This window comes from Tyto alba, unplaced genomic scaffold (genome assembly GCF_018691265.1).
Source record: "Tyto alba isolate M040663 unplaced genomic scaffold, T.alba_DEE_v4.0 Super-Scaffold_6, whole genome shotgun sequence".
NCBI classification, from domain to species: Eukaryota; Metazoa; Chordata; class Aves; order Strigiformes; family Tytonidae; genus Tyto; species Tyto alba.
Window position 1 is genome coordinate 26,729,442 of NW_024881327.1, and position 25,111 is coordinate 26,754,552.

Below are 25,111 nucleotides of genomic sequence, written 5' to 3' on the forward strand. Positions count from 1 at the left end.
GCACGTAACTGCACTCAGTAACATCTGTAATTCAATTACAAGCAATGCCTCTGCTGTCATTCACACAGATCTTGTTTTCCAGGTAGTTCTTGGAAGATTTCTGTTCTTTTTGCTCCAGTACTCAGCAATATCTAAACTGCCAACTAAGAAGTTTTTCTAAGAACAGGTGTGGGCTTCGTTCCTTTGGTAGGAATCTGCTCAGGAACCAAGAATGAAGTAATCTTCTGAAAAAATTGATAATTTGTCATCAAATTATTAATGAGTTTAAGGGTCTGATTTTGTGTTCTGTTTTTCAAACACCAGAGAAAGTTTTACACATGTAACTGTCCAGAATTGTTCATATAGTCTGAGTAGACAAGAACTAAATGACAAAACACTTAAATCCGCAAAAATTACAGCTTTCCCAGAAGTGTTAAAAATAAAGTAACTCTAAAACAAAGTATGTTTCCCAATACAACTCACTCCTTGGTTCTATAAATGTCTGTAAATGTTATATCCTGGTTCTACTGCAATTTTTCTCTCCTAATCACCACGGTCTCAATAGTCATGTAATACCTTGGCTCCTATTGAATTTAAGGCTGCTGTTCTCAGAGAACAGTGTGCGAATAAACCCAGCAACTGTGTTTTTAGAGGCTGCCTACAAGTAAAGAACTGGGCAATTTAAGCACAATCCCTCATAGAACAGCTACATAGCCATCAGGAGCAGAAAACAGAACAGAACTTCCTCACCACCAGCGCTTTTCTTAGTGCCCATAACCAGCTTTCAGTTAAGCTCATTACACACAGAAGTTACTTGTGGCCAAAGTAACTTTAAAAATTGAATGCATAAGGAAGTGCAGACTTGCTCTTTACGGTATGTATGAGTCTTCAAACACTGTGCTAATAGAACTCTCTAAGGTCTGTCATCTTTTGGCTGTACCAGCTGATAATATATTAAGAAATCTAACTACATAAGCAAGCCAATTTCATGGGTCATGGGAAAAAAAAACCATCTACTTGAGTGGCTCTACTGATGTCTCATACACAGCAATGTTTTGTCATTTGTTTCTGCTACAGTTCATCAGGCTTTCAAATATATATTGGAAACTTACTTTCTCATCTTTTCACTGACTATGGGAACGTTGCTGTGGTCACACAGATGGTACACTAGTTTTGAGAAGCTGTGAGTTTTCTAGGCCTCTCTTTATGCCAAAGTTACAGAAAAATGTTATCTGCCGTTCTCATCAGAGAAAATAGATTTGCTTCTTCACCAAGGGATTTTTAACATGTGAAAAAGTACTTCATTCTACTGTCAGAGTATTGTTGACATTCTGTCTCAAACTTACCTTCAGATTTCTGCCTAATCTTGCACCTTTCCTTTGCTATGAATTGCTCCCGACACTCATTATCACTTGTTCATTCAAACACTCAGCTGCTTCTCCCTCAAATTAGTTCACTTCCTTAGCAACTGCTCTTAAAGTTAAGACAAAACCTTTTACACATCTTCTGTGGCTTCCAAGCAGTACTCTTCACACTCTGCTCCTCTCCATCCATCCTATTGCTCCATGCCCTTCTGTATACAACAGCTACAGTCCCCCATTCACTGACTCCCTCTGAGATTTTATCCGCTCACTTTTCTTTACATTTCAGCTGGTATCAATCCACTGTACCTCATTCACACTGAAAGTTTGGTCACCGAGAATTTTCTAGAATATTAGTACAAAACCAGTTGCAGTCATAGAAGCGTAAGTGTACATTATACAGACACATCCTCTTTTTTTCCCCCCTTCCTTTGCATAAGTTACAGTTGCAGTGAGGTGGAACAGCACCCACTCTAGGGCTGTTGAAACTTCTTTAGCTTCATCAGTAACTTCAGGTACCAAAACTCATGTTCAGATAAGGCTTATGGTACTAGCACAGCTGAGAGTGGGTAAACAGACCCAGTCGCAGAACAGGCTCGATAAAGGTGGCTGAGAGTATGCTGCATATATTCGTAAACGAAGCCTGAGATGGCAGCCAAGAGAATGTTGGTAATAGTCTGGGCACACCCTTCTCTCAGAACAAGGACATGCTCAGCTCCAGGTTTGACAGGACATAGTATCGCTCATACAGTGAATCAGTGTAAGAAACAAACCTGAAATCTTAAGAGTAGATTGAGAACTTCAGATACAGTAATCAGAATGGAACAAACCTCTCATTTTCAAGCACGTATGTAGGATACATTGATAATTACTAAGTTGTTTGCTGTAGGTACACAACATTTCAATCTTTCCAGAGTATGCTGATAACTGGGCTGGAAAACGACACTTGAATATAAAGAAAAGGCATTCACGTTTAACCGACATATAATTAACAACATAAACTATTTAAATAGTAGTATTAAAGTTTTCATGGCACAGAAGACTGTGACTCACCCCCTCTGATAAATACAAGCAGCAGGCTACATTCCGAGAACTGGTGAAGGCAACCCCAGCCTTCGTCGTCAACATGAACCTAATGACAAACTGCTTCTCTGGAATGGGCTCTACATTATAATATTCTAATTGTAACATAAATACATTCAACTTTAAATAATATTTTAAGTCTAGAGTCTTAGGACTGGTAGCTCAAATATTGGAAAATATTAAAAAAAAAATTATTGTGAAATCTCTTTACAAGTCAAATAATTTAAAAGCTCTTCTAAAAAGTAAGAAAAATACAAGTGTTTAAGGTCATGATCAAAATATCACCACATTTAGATAATACTAAACTGGTTTTCTCTTTCAGGATTACATTTGAGTAATTTAAGAGATTCTTCTTTAGCATACGCTTTTAGAAATCACAGCTTCACAGAAGGGTTGAGGTTGGAAGTGACCTCTGGAAGTCATCTAGTCCAATACCCCCTGCTCAAGCAGGGCCACGCAGAGCCAGTTGCCCAGGCCATGTCCAGATGGCTTCTGAGTATCGCCAAGACTGGAGATTCTACAACCTCCCCGGGCAACCTGTGCCAGTGCTTGGTCACCCTCACAGTCAAAAAGGGCTTCCTGATGTTCAGATGGAGCCTCCTGTGTTTCAATTTGTACCCACTGCCTCTGGTCCTGCCCCTGGGCACTGCTGAAAGGAGTCTGGCTCTGCCTTCTTTACACCTTCCCTTCAGATATTTAAATACATTAGTAAGATCCCTCCCTAGCACCTTCTCTTCTCCAGGCTAAACAGCCCCAGCTCTCTTAGCCTTTCCTCACAGGAGAGAAGCTTCAGTCCTTTCATCTTCATGGCCCTTTGCTGGACTCCCTCCAGTATGTTGGGGTGTCTCTGGTACTGAAGAGCCCAGAACTGGATGCAGGACTCCAGGTGTTGCCTCTCCAGTGCCGAGCAGAGGATAAGGATCATCTCTCTCCATCTGCTGGCAATATTTTGTCTAATGCAGCTCAAGATACCATTCACCTTCTTTGTGGCAAGTGCACGTTGCTGGCTCATCTTCAACTTGGTGTCCACCAGCAACCCCAGGTCCTTTTCTGCCAAGCTGCTTTCCAGCTGGGTGGCCCCAGCATATACTGGTGCAGGGGGTGGTTCCTACCCAGGTGCTGGCCTTGGCACTTCTCCAGGTTGAAGTTCATGAGGCTCCTGTCAGCCCATTTCTCCAGCCTGTCAAGATCCTTCTGGATGGCAGCATGACCCTCTAGTGTATCAGCCACTCCTCCCACTTTGGTGTCACCAACAAACTTGTTGAAGGTACACTCTGCCCCACCACCCAGGTCATTAATGAAGATGTTGAACAGGACTGGACCCAGCACTGACCCCTGGGGCACAGCCCTAGTCACTGATCTCCAACTAGACTCTGCACTGCTGACTACCACCCTCTGGACCCGGCCATTCAGCCAGTTTTCAGTCTACCTCACTGCTTGCTCATCCAGCCCATACATTAACAGCTTCTCTGAGGACCTCATGGGCCAAAACCCTGTACTGAGATGAGTTGGTAATGATCACACTTCTTGTAAAATTTTGCCTTAAGAGATATTACTGGTCAAATACACTCTTTTTGTTGAAACCTTTTGTATTACAATACTGTTTCACACTCACACACTCCATTTCAAACATACATTTTTTTCCAATAAAGTTTGAAATACTGATTTGCCTTACTATTAGAAATAAGGATGACAGGATTGTACACACAAGTTCTCTAATACTAAATGATAAAAGGTTGCCAGCTGACATGATATGCACGTTCAGATATGAGAATTTCAGAAGTATGAACCACAGAAAAATCTGAAGTCAGTTGCTGAAACCAACACAAATACTGTTTATTTGTGGGATGCCATTTTACATCAACACCAGCAAAAGACCTAAAAAAATCAACGGGATGAACTCATGTTAGGTGGCGTAACAGTATTTTCATCAGGCTGTGAGTCACAGGAGTTTAGCACACCTTATTTATGTAATATCCAAGGTAACTAAGACATAAAGCGTTCACAGTTACAGGTTAACTGCTGTTCCTGCAACAGCAGTGTCAGTAGGTACTATTTTGTGACAACACATGTACACACACACGCACACACAAACACACAGGGGGGGGGGGGAAATTTAAAAAATAAACCCCAAAAAATACCAAGCTGAGTTTTGGTCTCAATTACAGACAACAATTTAGTTGGTGGATGGATTCTATACACTTTTACAGCAACATGAAAGGACAAAATATAAGGCTTAAAAAGAGGTATTTTAGCAGTTATAATTAAAACCAGGGCACAAGCTAACCTTTAAAGCTGTCTATAAGAATTCCAAGAGTATTAAACAATGTTAGACTTGTGACCAAGGGTCAACAGAAATCTGGGAAAACCTGAACACAACTGAAGTCCATTTCTTGCCCTCCAAAAAAGTAACTTGGGAACACTAACCAAGTAGCAAGGAGTTGTAACTAATTTTGATTGTATGAGCATATTTGTGATGAAATAAAATTCATGTATTTGTGGTAAAATGGGAGAAGCCTCTAGTGCTCTACAACTGTCAGAAAAGGCTACAAAATGGTAACCCAAATCTTTATTGTAGCTTAAAGACAACTTTAAACAGGTTTTAACTGAAAACTCAAGTACACAAAGGATCCCAATAAATTCCATCCTCTTCATCTTGCTTTCCATGAAAAAGAAGTGAAAAAACAACAGTAACACAGAATTATATTAATATTTTAAATACCTAATATTATTTTGCTGTAGAATTAAAGTTAATTTGTAGACTGTTTCAGTTACTAATATTTGTAAAATTACAGAATCATTTAGGTTGGAAAAGACCCTTAAGATCATAGAGTCCAAAAAGCTTCAAATGTTTGTCATCTATCAACTCAGAGTGTCCACTTCTATAGTCTCTGGATGCTGTTTTACCTTCACTAACTGGCCTTCCACTTTACATCTCCCAAATACCAATCATGAATTGCACATAGATCATCAAGTTTCTGCTATAAGGACAGTAACAGTACACCAGAAAGACTGGCATAAGTCCCATGACACTTCTGCCAGAATGACCTCTCAGTGTCTTGACTAAGAGGTCAGCATATTCTGTGTATCATTTTTCAAAAGGAAAAAAAACTCTAAAACGCTACATCAACTATATGATGGCATAACTAAGAAAAGAGCAAACATTAAACTTGTACTAAATACAAGGTAAACTGAGTAGCTTAAGTTTCCACAAATATTTAAAAATGAGAGGGAATTTCTCCAAAATAGGCAAGAGCTGTCAATGTTAGTGTCCTCTGCTTATCAGGATATATAGCAAAACCAGAAGGATGGATAGCACAGGGAACCTTATCAAGCCATACGGGTCCATTTGTTCGCTACATCAGTAAAGCTGTCTACCAGCTGCAATTGAATTTGTGGTTTATTTTATGAAGAGGCATGTTTATAAAGCAGCTGAAGACTACAGATTCATCCTGCTTGAAAGTGAAAGAAAAAAAAATAGCAGCATCTAGCTAATGCATTTCCAAACACATCTGTCCTTTCCATCATTCCTTATTACTTTTACCCAAAGAAAAAATGAAGTTTGTTTACTTATACAGCATGAGTACCTTCTGAGTTTCTTTTTCTCTCTTTTTTTTTGGTTTTTCATTAAATTTTGTATTCTGCTAAACATTAGCAAAACTTGGAAAAAAAAGCACCTGGTTATGCTTAACAGATTTCTGTTGACCCTGTTATATGAAAGTTATACCTATAGGAGTAATAGATTAAAAGTTTCTTTGGCTCTTGCTTCCATTACTAGAAGCCAAATTATTTGTGACACACAAAACCTTTTATGCAAACCTTGTATTTGTTGCAGGATTCATGCCAATTTGTGCTAAACTGTTTTCTAGAGTCAGTAACTCACTTAATGTTTAAGAACAATTACAGTATTTCACTTAAAATCTTAGCAACCACACTTTAGCCTAATGTTACAAGTTATATTGCTTCTAAGGCCATTCTTTTAAAATGAAACCAGCAGCTCCATTGATATTTCCTTATGGTTATACTATGGTAATATACACATTTACATCTGAAGACTTAATAAAATGTGTGTGTTTTAGTAAGAGGCTTATTGTAAACATTAAATACCACACTCCACTGAATTAATTTCTTGTGCAAACTGGCAAACATGGAATTAAGGTTATGTGCATTAGTACATGAGAAAGCAATGACTATGTATCTTTCACCACTATTATCTTTAGAGAGATCTATTTAGTGTCATGACTATTTCACAGGAAAGGTAGTATTTTCTTCTTAGCATCATAAAATTCTAGTTTTGTATATGCATACATATTGTATATTTATGTGTATACAAATATACACAAACACACACAATTTTTGTCTTTGGCAGCTGAGTTTGACAAACAAAACACACCACCACCAAACAGATTTGAATACAGCTGACCAGCTGTAGCACCACAATTACAACCTCCTGGTCCAGGGCAGCAAACTATTGTGTTTTTGCTAAACTAGGCTTAATCCTGAAAGTAGGGAAGTTAATGACAGTTGTTCCTGACTTCAGTGACGGCAGAATAGGACCTTCAACACAGCTGAAAATTTCACATTCAACTTAAAACGCTTCCTCCCCCTTCCCCTGGATTGCATTCGAGAGAAATAGCAAAACTGCCAATACCTTGCAAAATAGTTCTATAGAAAAGTAATGTTATTCTTAGTTCCAAAACATCCACTGGCCTTTTCTTGTTAAATGCTCCACGAATCAATATGGAACATTTTAATGAATCCTTAGGGAGGAAAGTTTAATAGCACCAGATACTTCAAGGACCTATTTATAAAAATCAACACTAAAATTACTTAATAAAAAGGGTAAGGCAAAGACAATGTGACAAAATTACAGAACTTAAGCATAATTCCATTCATTCATTTTCCCCAAAATAATCACTAGAACTGTCCTATACAGATAAAGAAATTAATGAAAGAGGCAGTGGCCCTACTAAAAAGTACTGTCATTTAATGCTGGTGTTTATCATGCCCATTGCCTGCAATGGACATTCTGCTAGGAAATTCCAATCCCCAGAATGAAAGAAAAAGTAATGTTTTGACTACTCATTATCATATTGTTAATTATTTAGAAAAACAAAGTTAGAGACTCTGGGAAAGACTAATGTTACAAACAAAACAAACCCAAATTTGTATTATCTATGTGCTAGGGGTGAGCAGACTTTATTCCCCAAACCACTAACTTTAGCTAGAACTTTCAATTTCACTAGATCACAACATAGACCAAACACTCGTGGTACACCAAAAATTAAAAGGAGTATGCCAAAGGCAATTTACAAAAGTCTAAAACCCATTTTTAAAAGGTACTTTAATTTGTTCATTTGTACCTGTAATGACTACTGCATTTTTAACATTAAAAAGTCAGTACTTTTTTCTTCAAATGGAAATAATCTGTGGCATGTACAACTATTACAGTGTTTTAATATTTATATGTGTGTATATATATATATTTATATATATTTTAAGACACCAATGTTTCATTCCTATTAAGCAATAGGTCAGGTTTGGCGAATTCCGGTGAAGTCAGTCACAGCATGTCTTCTCTCTCAAAAATTGGCATCTCAAATAATAACATTAAAATTGACAATAGTTCTTCACATAACTGTGTCCAAGCAGTCTGTTCATTTCATTTTCTGAAATGCTACATTTGAGACCAAAAGAAAAAAAAACCCTTAAGTTTCAAACATGTAAGTGATGACTAGAAATATGCCACAAAATTATTTTTACAATACATTTCTGCAGAAATAATCCCTAGGTGAAGCTTTTTTTTTATACACATATACAAAATTTAGACAGCAATATACACATAATCACAGTGAAGACGCTGGCAAGTTCACCAATTCGTAGTGTAAATACAAAATGCAAAGCAGCCTTCAAAGAGAACAATGCTACACAGCAAGCATAGCTAGCTTGTTAAATAGCAAACATCAAAAGTTCCCTGCAAAAGGGATGCAGTGCAAGAAAAGCAGCATGCACTTTGATACAAATAGCAGTTTATGGCTAATGGTTGACATAACTGTGGTAACAGTGACTCTTGAGTGGCTGTGCATAGTTAAACTTCTATGTCATCTGTTTTCCTTTATACCATTCCACAAACTCATCCAACAACACTGGCCCTGTAGAGAGATCAAATAACTGTATTTTACAAAATTTTGTAAAAGGACACTGGATGATTAAGCTCAGAGAAATAAATTATTTTAGAATACCAACATATGGTAGTACTTACAGGCTCCATCTTCATCATAGTTACTGAGGTCAAGGTTAATTGTTCTGCTGAATTCAAGAACGTTACACCATTGGTCCTTATTGATAACTTTGTATTTTGATTGCTGCTTAAGACAAGAAACAGAAGTTACTAAAATATATTTTCAACTCCCCCAAATTCAGATTTTCTTACAGAAAATTTAAGCCTTGTGATGAATTATTACTTTAATCTGCATGCCATCTAAAACTAAACAGGATTAAAGAAACCACTAAGGAGTCGAGCTAGTGTTGAATAACTCATGTTTCCGATTAAGACACCTTTTAGTGGACAAACAATACAGCAATAAAATGAAAGTCCAAAAGCAAATCAAAGACATTCTACACTTTGTCCTGCATTAAATAAACCTTAACGTCATAGGGATTTGGGGAAAAGGAAGAAAGGAAAGATAGCTAGTTACAAGTGCTGCTTGGGGGTTAGTGTATTCTAAATCTGAACAAAAACATTCTTAGCTCTACCTGAACAAAAACATTCTTAATTCTACCTCTAGTTAAAGTATCAGAGAAGACAGATCAAAAAACGTAATTCCATTTCAAACTTCATACCTCTAGAAACTGGTGAAATACTGGAAAAAGGGACCATGTTTTTCCTAAAAGAAGGCCCAACATACACTTGGCAGTATTGATATCTAGGCTGCGCTGGTCCTTTTCCTGCATAAAAAGGAAAAGGTCAAGAAGGAAAAATGAACATGATTACAGGATTTTTCACTTCCCCTACTGCCTGTACTACAGTTCACCCATACATAACATAAATTAGCAAATAAATGAATCAATAGCAGTATCTAACAGTGTTTTTTAATAAAACGCAACTTCCTAGTAAAATTTCCTTCCTCAGAGCTAATGGTTTGCTATACAGAGATGCTGCTTTCTATAGACTTTCCCAAAAAACTGTCACTGCTACTGCAGATGAGGTGCACACTCCTGTTTGTGACTTCAGACCTTTATAGAAAGCAACGGCCATTAGATCCATACCCATGTTTGCACGTATGCCTCTGCATAGCCGTATCTCAAAACCGTATCGCTGCACATATTTCCTGCGGTATTCTTACAACTACATGAACTGTCAGTAGATATTTAAGTAGCTATCAAGCAACACTAACTAAGCAAGAGTGAACCAAAGAGGGTCTTCGTTCTGTTATTCTACCAATTGTATGAAATTCAGATTAAATTAATTATCTAATGAGCACAGGGAACATAAAATACTAGTACCTGGAGACCCCTGTCAGAGCTGTCCCAGTTTTAGTTTAACATGGCAATAGTATACTAAGGCTTAGGGGGTGATTTTTTTGTTTCTGCCAAGAAAAAGAAGTACCCAGCAGATTCATTACATCTAATCAGTGGGAAAGTTAGTATATTTGGTAACAGAACTTCTGCAAATCTGATAGTAATGTCTGTACATAAAATAACAAAATGGAATCTTACAAGTACTTTATCCGTCTACATTTGTCATCTTGAAATTAAACACATTTTGGTGAGAGATGGGACATGAAATGCCACCCTTTTATGACCTGGTTACAGCATTAAGCTACAAATTCAAAAATTAATGAAATCACAGAAAATAAAGTTCCGTATTAGCTACTGTAGACCTTGATCTCTCTATATGTACTCATGACTGTAGACTGCAAAGTCTAAATTAAGAAAAAACAGGGATAGGGATATCCAGGAAACAGGGAGTGTCAAACACAACAGTGCAAGACAGCTACCCAAGACAAAAGGAATTGAGCCCTATGCCTCACTTGTACAGTTGTTTGTATTACAAAATACACATCTTTATTAAAAAAACAAGCTCAAAACATAACTGAATTGTCTTCTATCATGTTGGAAGGATGTGGCAGAGTGAGATCCAAGTTCTCAGACAACTGAATGCCTTAGTCACAAGGTTATCCTCTCGAAACCCATTTCATACAAAATACACCTCAATTCTAAAATTGGCTAGACAGAATTTAATGCAGAATTGGTTTTAAAGGAGAGTGGGGAGGCCAGCAACTCTGAAAACATCAGAAGCTGTTTTACATTCTGGTCACTGAATCAAAGAGGGACTTCATTCAATCTCATCTAGAGGGAAAAAAAGTAAATACCAGGATGAACAAAGCTTTTCAATTACTAATAAAGCTCAGAAACCTGCAAAGACATTTTTGTATTAGTACGGTACGGCTCTTTCACTGATTTCCAACATCAAATAGTTACAAAAGCTATTCCTCTTTCCAAAGTCCATTTACACCTCTGTCACAAACACCTTTAGGCAGAAATCATATTGCTGTGAGAATACTTTTTATTCTCTATACCATTTATACTCAGAATTCTTCCCACACACTCAAGTGTTAATGAAATCAGGCTCTGTTGACTTTACTGTGGCCATGCTGTTTTTCATACCTTACATTGTTAAGTTTCTACATTCTCCCTCTCTGACTGCCCTTCAGTACAAATTGCTTAGATAAGCCCTTTATATCCACGTCCAACTGCCTAATGGCATATCTGCCATGACAGATGCTCCAATTTAATTCTTAACATACATTCTAAATACTTACATTATCTTTCTTAGATACAGTGGAAACAATATATTGACAAACTGATAAATTTCAGTATTTATTTAACATTGGTGATAGACAGTCTTTCTAAGATCTTTTTGTTCCCCTGTATTTCAGATAAAAGACCTACTTAAGCCATAAAATCTGTGCATCTGTATATTCTCAAACTTTGCAATAACAATAGCAAACTGGGGATGAGGAATGTATTTGTGCTTAATACCAACATACAGTGTTTTAAATGATTTCCTCAAATCCATGCTGACTTACATCATGCATGCTGCATAAAACCTTGCTGATGCTTATTCTTCTTGACAAACTAACTCTAAATATCAAATCACAAAAGATGCTGTCAAAAATTCTCTCTTAAAACTTCAGAAGTTTAAACAAGTGTTTTTTGCCATGGAGCACTTCCCTGAAATGGTTATCCTTAGGATGGAAATTACACAATCTTCTGAATCAAAAATCAAAACTGCTCCCATCTGCTTTTTTCTATCAATCACTTCAATTATTCTGATAAAAATTATGTATAGACTCATCTGCTGCATGTAGATAAATATATCAGCCTTTGACAGCATTACTGTCTATTCTTACTGGATGCCATTCTCCTATAGACTTCTCCTGGCTCCACAGTATTAAAAGTTCAACAATCCTATTAATATAATATTGTTTTGACAGTTCCCCTGTTGATATGCCTTTGACTTGCAGTTCTACAATCTGGGGTTTTTTGTCACAAATGATGTCACAGCATCTGTGTCTCACTATTTAAATTCTTTTTCAAAACCACTGTTTGCTACATCAACTTGGCACCTCTTGAAAAAACTCCACCCACTCTCCTAAGTTTCTGCATTTACTTTTGACAGACCATTGGCTGGTGCAAGTTTGCTACTAGTAAAACATTTTTTTAATGTATTCCAAATATTTCATCAGTATCTTGAACTTCTTTGTCAACGTTAGTTATTTCTTGCCTTTGTATTTTATGTTGAGCAAGACTGGCAGAATAAATCTTCATACAGCAAAGGAGGAATTAAGATGTTGATATGGCTTTTTTCCTCTCATACTAGCTAATACCATATGTTCTGTCATGATCAGCTGTAGGTTTCCTTGGTTAAAAATGAACTGATATGAATCTCTGCATGCTAACATGCAGAACACATTGATGTACCACAAATCTGCATTACTTATGACAGACTTAACTATCAGAATTGCTATCAGTTCAATTTCTTATTATTTTTCTCATGTTACTTTTTTTGATGCAAAATTTATTGGTGTTTTAGGTTCTCCTGCACTGAAATAATGAGCTTCAGTTTTGCCTGTGATCATTTTTATGTGAAAACTTCTGTACATTCCATCATATTAGCAAGATGGATGTCCAAATTCCATGTCAAAATGTTAATTCCGAAAATCAAAGTTCTTTTATTGCTCCCTTTAAGTAGGAATAGTCTTATGCATATTATAGGTTCCAATACCAGGTACAATATTATCAGTACATACTTTCCAGTAGGAAGACTGGTATCAGGACATTGTTTAATAAATACCGAGAACACCACTGATGACCTCCCAACAGTCTTCTGAGCCAGTACTTACATCATATCCAGCTTTTATCATTCAGTTATTTTTACAACCTGCAGAAATGCCTGAAGTGCCTTCCTGTTTTAAGTATATTTATGCTCACAAAATTCAAACAGTAAGAAGAAAAAACAGGGTAATTATAAAATCAGTGGAAGTGACAAAGCTCCAATATGCAACAGAATAAGGCTTAAATTATTTCCTTCAAGTCGCAAAATAGCTTGAAGCAGAGAGGTAACAAAACATGTCAAAACACTAAAGCACTGAACATCAAGCATCCTATATACTTTTCTTTTCCAGTTCTGGGACTTTTGCATATACGTTTTTAGAACACAAACAGTTCAATTTGTCAGAAGCAATCTTGAGTGATATCTTATGAGAAACATACTTAGAGGTATACAGTCCTTCAATTATTACTTATGAAAGTAGAGTTTTCATTTCAGATACTGGTCTTCCACAGTACTCACCCGTGCAAAGTCAAATGCATATCTATAAATAAGTTTAAAATTGGTAGGCTCATTTAATAAAGATCTCAGGTAATCCAGAGAATTTCTCAATTTTTCTGTAGTATCACATCTGCAAGAAAAACACAAAGTAAATTTAGAGTCTGCATTCTTATACAAATGTGTGATGTTTTAGAAAATAATCTCGAACGTGTACCCCATCAATCTGTTCCAAATACATCACTCTGTGCAAAGGCATGTTTATGAGTTTGTCTGCATAAAATACCTTGATTAAACATACAGTGTGAAATGGATTTACATAAAATAGCAAAGTCTTACCCTGGTACTCTGATAAAAATTTGTTTGGCTTTGTGGAAAATGCACTCTCCAACAGATTAAACTAAGAGCTTGCCTACACATGGCAAACAACCAGCAAACCACAGCAGTGAAACAATACTTCTGTAGTTTTGCTGAAACTACAGAACTTCCTACACAGTTTTAGTGATTCTATTCTGGAAAAGAATCCAAAACACAGTTCTTTATCCAAGTCTCTCTGAAACACATGATTATTCAACTACATTTATGTTTATTATGCCATGAAGACAAGCTCTCAACTGGAGAAAGCAACTCTTACAATATGACAATGCAGAATCACAGAAAGGGTTTGTATTATTTAGTATTTTAAACTACACATGCTCTAACAACATACCAATATCTGATAGGTCCAATCCAGTGACAAAGACAGATGTCCTTGGGAACAGAAACAACATCAAGCCTCATGACATTTTTGTTTTCTTGAGACTGCAGATATTTTAATCCAACAGTACTTAAATGTGCAGCTGTCACGTTTCAAGTTGTCTCTAAATTGCCTTATTACCATAAATAGGACCAAAAATGTATGGCTTCTACTCCAAAGTACAGTGCTCTGCTTTAGGTGTTGTGAGTCAAAACAAAGTATATTTTTTCTTAAAAAAAAAAAAACCACACCAACCAAACAACAACAAAAAAAAAAACACAACAACAAAAAAAAAAAAAAAAAACAAAACAACCTGGCTTTACTGTAACAAATTCAAGAGGTTTTTCAAAGCACTTACTGTAGCGATGTCATTCCTTTTAACCATTCTTGTAACGTAAAGTAGCCCATGTTTTGTGCATCCAATTTCCATGCTAGTACAAGCATAACGACCTGTTTTCATGAAGAAAAAAAAAAAATTAAGACTGAGAAGAATTAACAAGAAGATCCACATGCTTTTCAAATAACTACTGTTTGACAGGCTACAAATGCTTCACTTGTATAAATGGGATGTTCAGATCTTTGCTACACTATTTTAAAAGTTAAAAAACCTGAATGTGACAAACCTGCCTGTAATCCAAACAAAGAGTGCAAAGATAGAGTCAACATCCAGACAAGTTACCAGTAGCCACCTTACTTCATCGTAGCATGCACAGTCATCTAGTGAGAAGTGCAGTGCAAGGAGGAAGATGAGTTGGGGCAAAAGCTATGGAAAAGTTTTCCCAAAACAACTACAAAATTTAAGCACCAATTTGATGACAAGTTACATTTGACATTTGTTAAAAGTTTTATCTAGATGAACATCAGTTGCAACCCATGAGCTCTGAAATCCAATTAGTCCAAAGCTAATAATGATCCCACCTGAATCCAGCTAACCCAGAGTACTATCAGCCTACCTAACTTTGCAGGTCTGAATGTGCAGTATAATTCAAGTAAAGCTAGATGAACTAACATGAATATACATCAAAACAGCGGCTGATACATAAATACTTCAGTTTTGCCCAAAAGGAAGCAGAGTCCTTTTCACATCCCACACAGAAGACTGAAGCAATAAAGAACTGAGATAAATTGATACCATAAATTTACTATCTTATTCAGGAACTTAAGAAACCAATTTTGACATATACATGGAAAAACCTGCAGGACAACTGACCCTGCATACTAGAAGAAAAAAAAATAATCAAGTAATTTAAATTTGCAACTCACCCATTAACTAGCTAATGTTAGTGCAGTTCTATACAGTTTTTAATGCTAAATCAAAATACCTACTTATATACCCAAACGTCTGCATATATCTCAAGGGTTCGTTATACCATAATCAACTCCAAAATTAGCAAATTACATCTTATATTTCCAGCAAATCTTTCAAAGCCACAACTGTCATTTTACTTAGTCAGAGATGATAGTTTACAAATCCTGCAAAAGATGAGACCTGCACATACATTTAAAAAGCAAAACTTGGGCTCTAGGAAAAAGCCTGTAAGGCACAACTATTCCTTTTTAAATTTTATTTAATCCTATATATACTTGTAAAATAGACGTAATTATAGATATTCCTTATTTGTGTTTTGAAATGGCATAATGGGAGTGCCAAAACTGCTCAAAGTATTTGAAATCCCTTTCTCTCATAGAAAACCTAAAGAAAACATTACTTGGTAGTTTTGTAGTTGCTACATTAAATCTTCAGTGTTGTCTCTGTTTCAAAAAAGACAACCAACCATCAGCTTTTTTTTTTTTTTTTTTAAATATCTTTCCTTTTTTGGGGCAGGAATGGGCAGGTAGTGGGGAGGTGAGGGGAGTAAAAGACAAATTGAATTTTTACAGGTTGACAGTTTGGGATTTAAATAAGTGCAAGTTGTTTCCAAATATGTATATAAACATCCTTTGTTTACATTTACATTTTTAAAAACTTCCAAGAATTTTTTAATACTTGATGGAAAAATAAGAGATACAAGAGTGGCTCATGTACACCATAACAGATTAGGCATCTTTTGAATAGACTTTGAACTTACATTTTCTGGTTCAACTCCAATGTCTTCACAAAATTTCTCCATACCTTCTGGCCCTACAATGTCATCAGTGCCTGCAAACAAAATGCATTTTACTTATCTCTGAAAATTAAAACAGTCTGACCTTTACAGCACAAGAGAAATGCAATTGTGCAAATCAATCTCAACTTCCATACAGGGTTTTTTTTTGTTGTTGTTTTGACATGCAATAACTATTTCCACACTTACTATCAGTACACTTAAATCTTTACCGCACCTTTGGAAAACAGATAGAAAAACTGTAAAACAACTTTTCATTCCTGACAATAACCTTTATTCTACCTATTTACTGAGATAATCTTGGAAGAGTAAATTAATTAGACCTTTAAGAATGCACTTAAAATTAGTAAAACATCCACAAAATATTACCACAGTTAAATGAGCAGACAATGGTTAGTGATACACATTTCTTGGCTTCAAACTCTACAGTTGTCACAAGATTTTATCACATAAAAATGTGATGCATAGCTATACAGGATATATGACATTATCATTCCCAGAATATCATTCCTTATTGTCTCATATACTATCTTTATATAATGTTATCTAAAAAATAGAGACTAAAATAAAAATCTCATGCTCCTGCTTATTCATATTGCCATACCATAGCCACACATTATCTGAATTTTAGTAACAGCAAGGGGAAAGAAGACATGAATTACAGCTATTTCTTTGCCAACTTACAAGGAAAAAAAGATTCAAAATATTAAAATGTACTACTGTTAAAACATGCTGTTAAATCAAGATACTTGTAACTTCTATAATACTCTTTTGAAAAAATTATATAGGCATTAAGAATTGTACTGTGCAATTTATTTTTTTTAAGTACATTTGAAGTATTTGGACTATTTTGTTAGAACTATTTTACTCATGTTTAAAAGGGCTCATTTTGGAAAACAAAAGCAGGCTGAAATGCCTACTTTCATCCAATATAAAGATTATAAAACCTCTTTTTCTGACACATGTAAAGGGAAGATCAGTCTGTGTTTTATTATTAGGTGACCTACTATTCTAGAAATAACAAGGTTTAATTATATCTTTTCCTATCTTCTCATGACATCCTCTCAGAGTTCTCTGTCTACACAACAGTCTAAAAAGACTGATTCTGTAATGTAAAGACACACTAGGGAAAAAAAGCAAATGCAGTGTCAACTGTCTGCATATATAAAAGAGAAGACTTATGAAGCAAGAACACAAAAGAGATTATTCTTTGAAAATTCTTTAGAATGTTACTCAATACTGTAAACAGAATCATACTCTCTGCTTTTCTCTGTTTTATCTTAGTGTACACATCCAATGGAAACCCTAAAGTTCTTTCACATACAGCCTTCCTTTCATTCCTTCTTTCCATTAAAGTCTTGACAAAAATGAGTTATCGCTGTTGCTAGAGTGATAAAATAAATCCAGCTGGTCAGAAAGGCAGAGAATTTAACAGATTAGATTTGCCTTGAATTTGTCTGAATCTCCTCTCACAAACTGCCATAGACAAGTGAGATCTTAAAGTACTTCATTTAGTTTATGTAATTTTATTAGAAGAAAAAAAAATATTTCATTACACCAAATTAAGTCAAGTCTTCATTATGTATAAGAAGCAGGCAAAACAGAACAAGCTGTGAGCAAAGTTATCTAAGATTGCATCAGAGAACTGCAAGATGACCTTATTTTCTTTGTCAATCATCTATTTAATTTCCTTTTGGTCTTTACAGTCATGAGATAATTTTTCCCCATACTTCCAGTTCTGCCCTTCAGAAAACCACATGTAAAAAAATGAACACAATGACCAACTTCACTATTAAAGGATTATCTTTTGTGACCACAGCTCAGAATTAACAATCCTAGAAATAATGCCTGAAGAAAGTTCTCATACACAAGAGCAAGAATAAATAGTTCAGTCTACCCCTTCCCTACACCTTGTGACATAAAACTATGTACAGACAAGACTAGCACAGAATACTTGAGTGTATTCACTACTATGCTTGAAACCATAAGCACCAGATTGAGCAGGAACAAAACTAATGTTACTACCTCCTCTAACTTTTTTTTTTTTGGTTGTTGTTTGGTGCTTTTTTGTTGTGTTTTTTTTTTGTTGTTGTTAGGTTTTTTTTGTTTTCTTTTGTCTTTTTCTCCTAAATTAAAAACATTCTTCTCTGGAAGCATAAGTCTGTACTGTTCAGCACCAACACAGCAGATAACAGAACTTCTAAAGCCAGTGAGGTAACAATATTTTGGACAGCAGTACAGCTTTAGCTATAATTTGAATAGTAAAGTATACATGTTCCAAAATAAGTCACAAACCTTCTGTATTCTTTTCATAGAATAGAGACAAAGACAAAATTGCCCCTAGAACTCTTCAACTTCACACTACACAAGAAAAATTTCTTTAAGATTTTTACAAAAAAACCCTCTATATTCAGTCTTGGAAAAGCTCAGTTAATGCATTTTTAATATACCAATGTAGATTAAACTGTTATTAGGAGGAAATTTGCATTTCACCCTTACCTGCATATTCATAAAACCATTCTAAGCATCTCTTACTTGAAAAGACTTCTTCCTCTGCTTTTATTCTAGTCGAATCATATTTTCTATACATACTTAAAAAAAGAAAGAGAAACAAGTAATTAATTCATCAATTTTTTAAAAGCAGTCTTTTAGTCAACAGCCACTGCAAGCAGCAATGGATTTCCTTTCATGAACCAGTTTATCCAACACTGTCCTCATATCCAGTCATTTGAGACACTGCTTAACAGAGTAAGGATCACTGAACCTAAATACTGTTTGCTCAGTCTGTCACACTCCAGCTGATTCGTAATCGTTATCCATGCACATGAACCTTCCTTACAACAAATACAGACTAGCTCAGATTCAACCCCAAACTGCTCTATATAAGGCCAGGCAAGACTTGTGCATGCCATTAGTTACCACAATCAACTGATGTGCCACAACTTGGCTGTGGGTCTAAACCCAGAGTAATTCCATGTCACAGTCCACAGTCTACCTGTAGGCACACATGTACCCTGTGCACTCTGAATTTTAAGGAGAGCTGCACATACTCTTTCTGACTCCTCAAAAATACTATAAAAAGCATAAAGGCCAAAACAGACATGACCCACACTTACATTATTCTAAAGCCAGTAAGTTGGTAGCACAAAAGAACAACAGAGAACAGGTTACAGGTCCTCACTGACAATAACTCAAGGAACCTCATTCATCATAGGGTAAACAGTTATCTGAACAGCTAGATCCATAGAGCCCCTTCCACCCAGAGATGACCGGTAAAGTAACATATTCCCCTTCAACAAGAAGCATAAGGAATTTTAACTACATTCAGGAAACAACACTGAAGTACTAAATCTCCTGAATGTATTATCTGAAACACCTAAAGCATGTAAGGCATAGCAGAAGTTGAGGAGTTACTCCACCCTGTTTAGACTTTCCTGAAACAGAGATAGTATCATTTGTGCCTATTAGAGGAAAGAAATACAGCAGTCCAAGTAGTTGTTCACTGCTGCATATGCATTCTCTGATACATTTCCACCACTCTGCAGTTGGACTCATAAAGGCTGAAAAGAGTCAAGCAACAAATCGCTTAGACTAGAGGAGGTAGCCAAAACCAGCTCTGTAAGTGTTCCAGGAGTGCAGCTCTTCCTCCTATGGTGTCAAGCCCTGATGGGGGAGGACAATAAAGTGGATAATTGGTTCAAGGAGAATTCTGAAACAACTTGATGAAATTAATTTGGAGTTGATTTCATCATCATATTGTCCTTCTAGAAAGACATGTAAAAGGTGTCTATACTTACGAGCTTAGAGTACACTGATCCTACTATCCTCTGCTTAGCTTGGCTATCAGCTATGAGGAACTGTAACTAGAAGCTAAGAGCACACAGATCATTCTGGCAGTAATTCAAAGAACTATTTCATGTTTATTATCACAGTTCCTTTCAATCAACTAACCATTAGGAAAGTAATACTAGTCAGAGCAAAATGATAAATCACTAATTGGAATACAAACAAAAATGACACTCTCAAGAAATTTCAAGATGGAAAGAAAAATTAACACTGTACTGAAACACACTGATCTGCAACAAAGTGAAACACTGCAGAAAAATGCCAGCCATACATGTCTCAGAAACACTTATTCATATACCCACAATTTGTAGGGTGGGTTTTCTTCATTTTCATTTTGAAAACACTTTTTTCTATTTTAATTACTTTGTATAAACCTTACTGCAGTTGCAAAGAAACAGGCTGACAGCACTGCCTAGTAAGAAAACAACTAAACCCAAAGGTGTGAGTCTGAATTGGAACAATTTTATTAAAAAAGAAAAAAAAGTCTGGTAACTTAACATTCTCATACTTGCCAAACAAACTGTGATTATCAAAGACCTATCTGATATTTTTTTAGCCTATTCTGAATTCAGAGGAATCAAAAAAAAGTCTTGACACAAAGAAAGGAGGCATTCTGCCACTTTGGCAAAAGTCTAATTATTCAGTATCCCCTTTTTTGTAGCAAACAAACATGACAAACACCAACTGGAATATCAAGTGGAAAACTGACTGTAGCAGGAGCTACTCTACATCTTTACTCTATTCTATTTATTCAAGAAGTCTGTAAGAGCACTGCTGGGACCTAGGACACGCAAAGCTAATGTGTTTCCCAAAGACAGACATTCATCACAAGACTCAATGTTTTTTTCTTACACAGGGATAACTAAGTCCCTTGCCCTGCTTATTCGTGTAATTCAACAATACATCAGTCTGTGAACAGTGGATTTGGAAAGGAACCCTCAAGAAGCGAATTTATTGACAGAGCTCTAGGTCACCCAGGTATTTCAGAAAAGGACTTCCTGCATCTACAAGTGGCAGAGCTAAATACTGTAGCCTGAACCAAGACACCTGCACCAGCAGTGTGTGTAACAGGAGCAGTGAATGAGAACAGAAAAAAACAGCCCTTTTTATATATTCACTGCATCTACGCATAGCAAGTTTTTATAGGACTGATATAGGACTGGCAAGTAACTCCAAGCAAAATGTCCTGGACCCAAACTTACCAGTGTTCAAAAAGCTCAGTATATGACCACTGGAGTTTGATTTTTGAGAAACCAGAACTGATTACAGGTCTTCCAACCTGTGCTGGTAAGAGAAATTATTTCACAGATTCAGAAAGAATATAATCTTGAGCTATCTCAGTCTCTTCTACCAGCTAATTATCCAGACACTCATTAAGAGTACAAGTACACCATATCGCATTTGTAATGAAAACAGACTATGCATGGCCAGAAGTATAAAACCACGCAACAAAAATGGCTGGGTGAATCTCAGATGCCTTTCTCTCAACCCAAAGGAACTAACAGCAGATCACGTATTCTGCAAGACAAGGATCACTTGAAAAGGAATACAACAGAAACAAGTAATACCAATGCAACAGAAACAAGTAATACCAATGCAGCCATGGAATCGGTGATTTCTCATGTATAAAGATGAAGCCTGTTCTCTCCCTGCTAACTCTAAACACCAAATTAATTTATCCCCCCAGTCTAGGCAAACCAGCTAGTTCTGTTAGCAAAAGACTCCTAATCCCTGAAGTGCTTGGTGAAGCAAGATGAGCAGGGAGATACAAGTAAGTAGACAAGTATCTGAGATTACAACCTAGGACAACCTGATTCAATTATCACAGTGAGCCCAACCTGGCAGCACAGGGTAAAGGTAATTCCAAAGACTGTCCCCTCTGAACTATCATTAATACAGACTTGATTGTCTCAAGAACCATATGTGCAGAGGAGAAAAACATAAACTGCCAGAGACATCTGGCATCCATTTTGTATCTTAGAATATTACTCATATCTTTGGAATTTCTCTGTACATACTGTAAAATGATGTGCCTTGTCTTCGTGCTAAGGACAGTGTCTCTTGCTATGCAGATAACTACAGACTGCTAGCGTGCACAGGGTAGATACCAGAATAATCTGGGGCACCAAACATCTACTGAATAGATCCAAGTTTCAAACAGCAAGTCATCAACATCTCACAGCTTCCTCAAGATGACCAGCACCAGTACCTTCAAATAGATGCACAACCACTATGCTGAGCATGTTACAGTTTGGTAATTTGCTTATAAATTGATGGTCCATAAGAGGAACCTGCAGAGTTTCAGTCACACACCAAAAGTGAAAGAACATACTGCTTAGAGTCTAGAGGAGAAAAAAAAAAAGGGATAGGGGGAGGGAAGTAAAAACCCCACAGACAGTTTCCATAAAGAAAGGGCCAATGAGTATACCTGGTACTTTTGGTACCAGAATTTGTACCACTGTCAGGCAATGATGACACTGGAACAGGATTGCTAAAGGGTATTTTATCCATCATCAGAGCTAGCAAGGTGCGTGCACAGCTTTTTCCCAGAATGTCTGCTATACCTATTATCACTGGACAACAATGAACTTGGGAGCCTTTGCATTTAGAGTTACCTTGCACTTCTGAACCCTGACATGCTGCCCATCAGGAACAGCAAGGAAAAAAAAAATTACCTATGGGCAAAGAGTATGAATTTGTGTCCCAGATAAGACACAAATGCAGGTACAATGACTCAGAAAAACCTCCGCTTGAAAAATAGTAGTTATTATTTTTATTGCATGACACTGTCAGTGTCAGGACAGTGACAGCAGACTTCAAAAAATGTTTCTTTGTATGATAACCAATATCCCCTTAAGGAGCATTTAGCTCTTTCTTTTTTATTATCTAACAGCCATTTACCAACTAGAGAGAGGAAAGAATGTGGGACAGGGCAGGGAAAAAGCATTACGAGATTAACCTGCCTAAATTTTATAGAAGTGATATCGACTACTTAACCACATTTAGATGAAGCTATTTTCACAGAAATGTTTGCATCTCCATTATCACGTAATAGCTGACTCATAACACCCATTTTTCAAACTTAACTTTGAAATATTCTTATGAGCTAGGAAATTGTAGGTTCTAATTGGAAGTTCTACAGGAAGATATGAACAAACTAATTAAAAAAATGGGTGTCTAGGCCTTTCACATTTCTTTAAATACACAATTATCCATATCTTTTACAGATTATTTTCCTCCATTTGTAACTGATTTGGTGGGAAAGCAAAAGCATGAAAATTCCATCCCACCACTATGGGGTGACTAGGCAAGCCATTGTAAGAGTACATGGTCATTGCCAGCAAAAAGAACAAGGTCACAGTAGTTCTCTTCAGCCTATTGCAGGCTTCAAAACTGGGTATCTAACCCTGTTCTGAGCATGCTTCAGCTGTACTGGAATTTGTTTGAGCTCCACCTAACACAGCAACAACTCTGGGCTGTGTGGCTCCAAAATATTCAAACTGAGATCAGTGAAAGCATGGAGTTCAGGTCACACAAAACATTCTCTTGATTGTGGAAGCCCCTAATAGCTCATTTGGGGTGGGGGGGTGGGGTGGGGGGGTGGTGGGAAAGAGGTACAATTTATTATGGTAAGTCAAAAGTTAACCCCTCATGATTTACAGCCTACTCATTTCAGATGGTGCTTACCAAATGAAAACATTAAGAAAATTACCAACAGCAGCTTTGTTTCTATGCAACCAAAACTTATTCAAAACCTTTACCTCATTTTGCTTGAGCTTCAAACTGAGTAACTAATTGCTTTCAGATTATATTTTGAAAGATGCAAACTTTTGATTGAAGATGCCCTCTATTACTTCCATTAATTTTATTTAGTAATTTAAAGTTTTGGCTGAGAATTTTCATCAGTGCAGCACAATTAAAGTATTTATATAAAGCCTTACCTAACCATTCAGAATTAAGATTTTAGCAATAGTTTCATAAATACTGTAGTAGAAAAAAGGGAGGGTAGGGGGAACAGAGATGTTCTGTGATTTGCAAGGCATGACAGACTGTCTAAAGCAACCCTCAGGACAAATTTACTTGACTGGTAAGTTTTATGAATGACTATGTCTTATCTCTCCTTATTTAAAGGCTTACAATCGTCTCTAAACTTTAAAATTAATGTCCGGAACTTCCATCAGGCTTACTTAAGGAGCAGTATGTATTACAGCATAGATGCTGATAGTCACATGTCCAGTTTAAGTTTCTTCAGAACTGTAAATTCGCTGAAAAGGTGTAGAAATGGGGAAAATTATACCTGTGTGTGCTTGAAAATCTCCGATTCAGGGAATAAGGTCTAGATAACTATGACACAGGCTGTCTGCAGGGAGCAGGACCAAGCCAGTCAGTAAACAACAGAACAAAAAAATATCTCGGCACTAAAGGTTTTGAAATCCTCCAAGGTTAGTACACTCTCATTTTACTTTCTCATGTTAATAATAGTGTGGTGACTGTGTTTTCAAAATTTATGGGTTTTGACTATAGAGTATGAAGCGTATTACTCAATGAAGAAAATCTATTTTTCATGTTAATAGGCCCCTATGCGGTCCATACACACATCCAGGACAAATTACACTCTAGATCTAATTTCTTGAAAACATAACTTTCAGGGAAGCAGATAAATTTTCCTAGTTTTCATCCTTCTAAGGTCCAAAAATCCATTACTATAAGATTTTTGCCCTCTGCATGATTCTGGAATAAGGAATAGAGTTATTTTTCAAATGAGACTATCAGAACGAAGAAAAGACATTATGTTACACATCTCATTTTTCCCTAAAGAAAAAGCCAATATTTGGGTAGAGATTGTGTAACAGATACACAGCATTAGATAATTATACAGTGAGGACTATATTCTTACCTAGCAAGTATCTTTACATGAACCTTATTTTAGCTGTCCTATGACCTCTAACACAGTGATGGAAGAGCAATGTACAGAAAAATGTATTTTTAGCTCCAATTTGAGAATACCCTATACTGTGTGAGAGCTGTCAGTACAATAAAGTCAAGATTGTGATACTGAGAGGAAAATACAAACCAAGTCTTCATGTTCTGGTGAGTGTGTGCTAGACTGTTTACTTCCAATAGCTGTTCTGTAAGACAGGGTAAATCTTACTGTGATCCAGAAATA

At 36.3% G+C, this 25,111-nt stretch overlaps 1 protein-coding gene across 13 annotated transcripts in view; it reads right to left on the reverse strand.

Moving 5' to 3' along the window:
- Positions 1-4,238: 4,238 nt before the first annotated feature.
- Positions 4,239-25,111, reverse strand: part of DCUN1D4 (defective in cullin neddylation 1 domain containing 4) — a 41,598-nt gene continuing 20,725 nt past the window's right edge. For all 13 annotated transcript variants that reach the window (XM_032999152.2, XM_032999151.2, XM_032999144.2 and 10 more), the window contains 7 exons: positions 18,598-18,689; positions 16,063-16,133; positions 14,352-14,443; positions 13,282-13,390; positions 9,267-9,371; positions 8,686-8,788; positions 4,239-8,575 (listed from right to left, as the gene is read on the reverse strand). In XM_032999152.2, coding sequence (XP_032855043.1) covers positions 8,520-8,575; positions 8,686-8,788; positions 9,267-9,371; positions 13,282-13,390; positions 14,352-14,443; positions 16,063-16,133; positions 18,598-18,688 — 627 coding nt within the window. In that variant the 5' untranslated portion in view covers position 18,689 and the 3' untranslated portion in view covers positions 4,239-8,519. The remainder of the gene's footprint in view (positions 8,576-8,685; positions 8,789-9,266; positions 9,372-13,281; positions 13,391-14,351; positions 14,444-16,062; positions 16,134-18,597; positions 18,690-25,111) is intronic.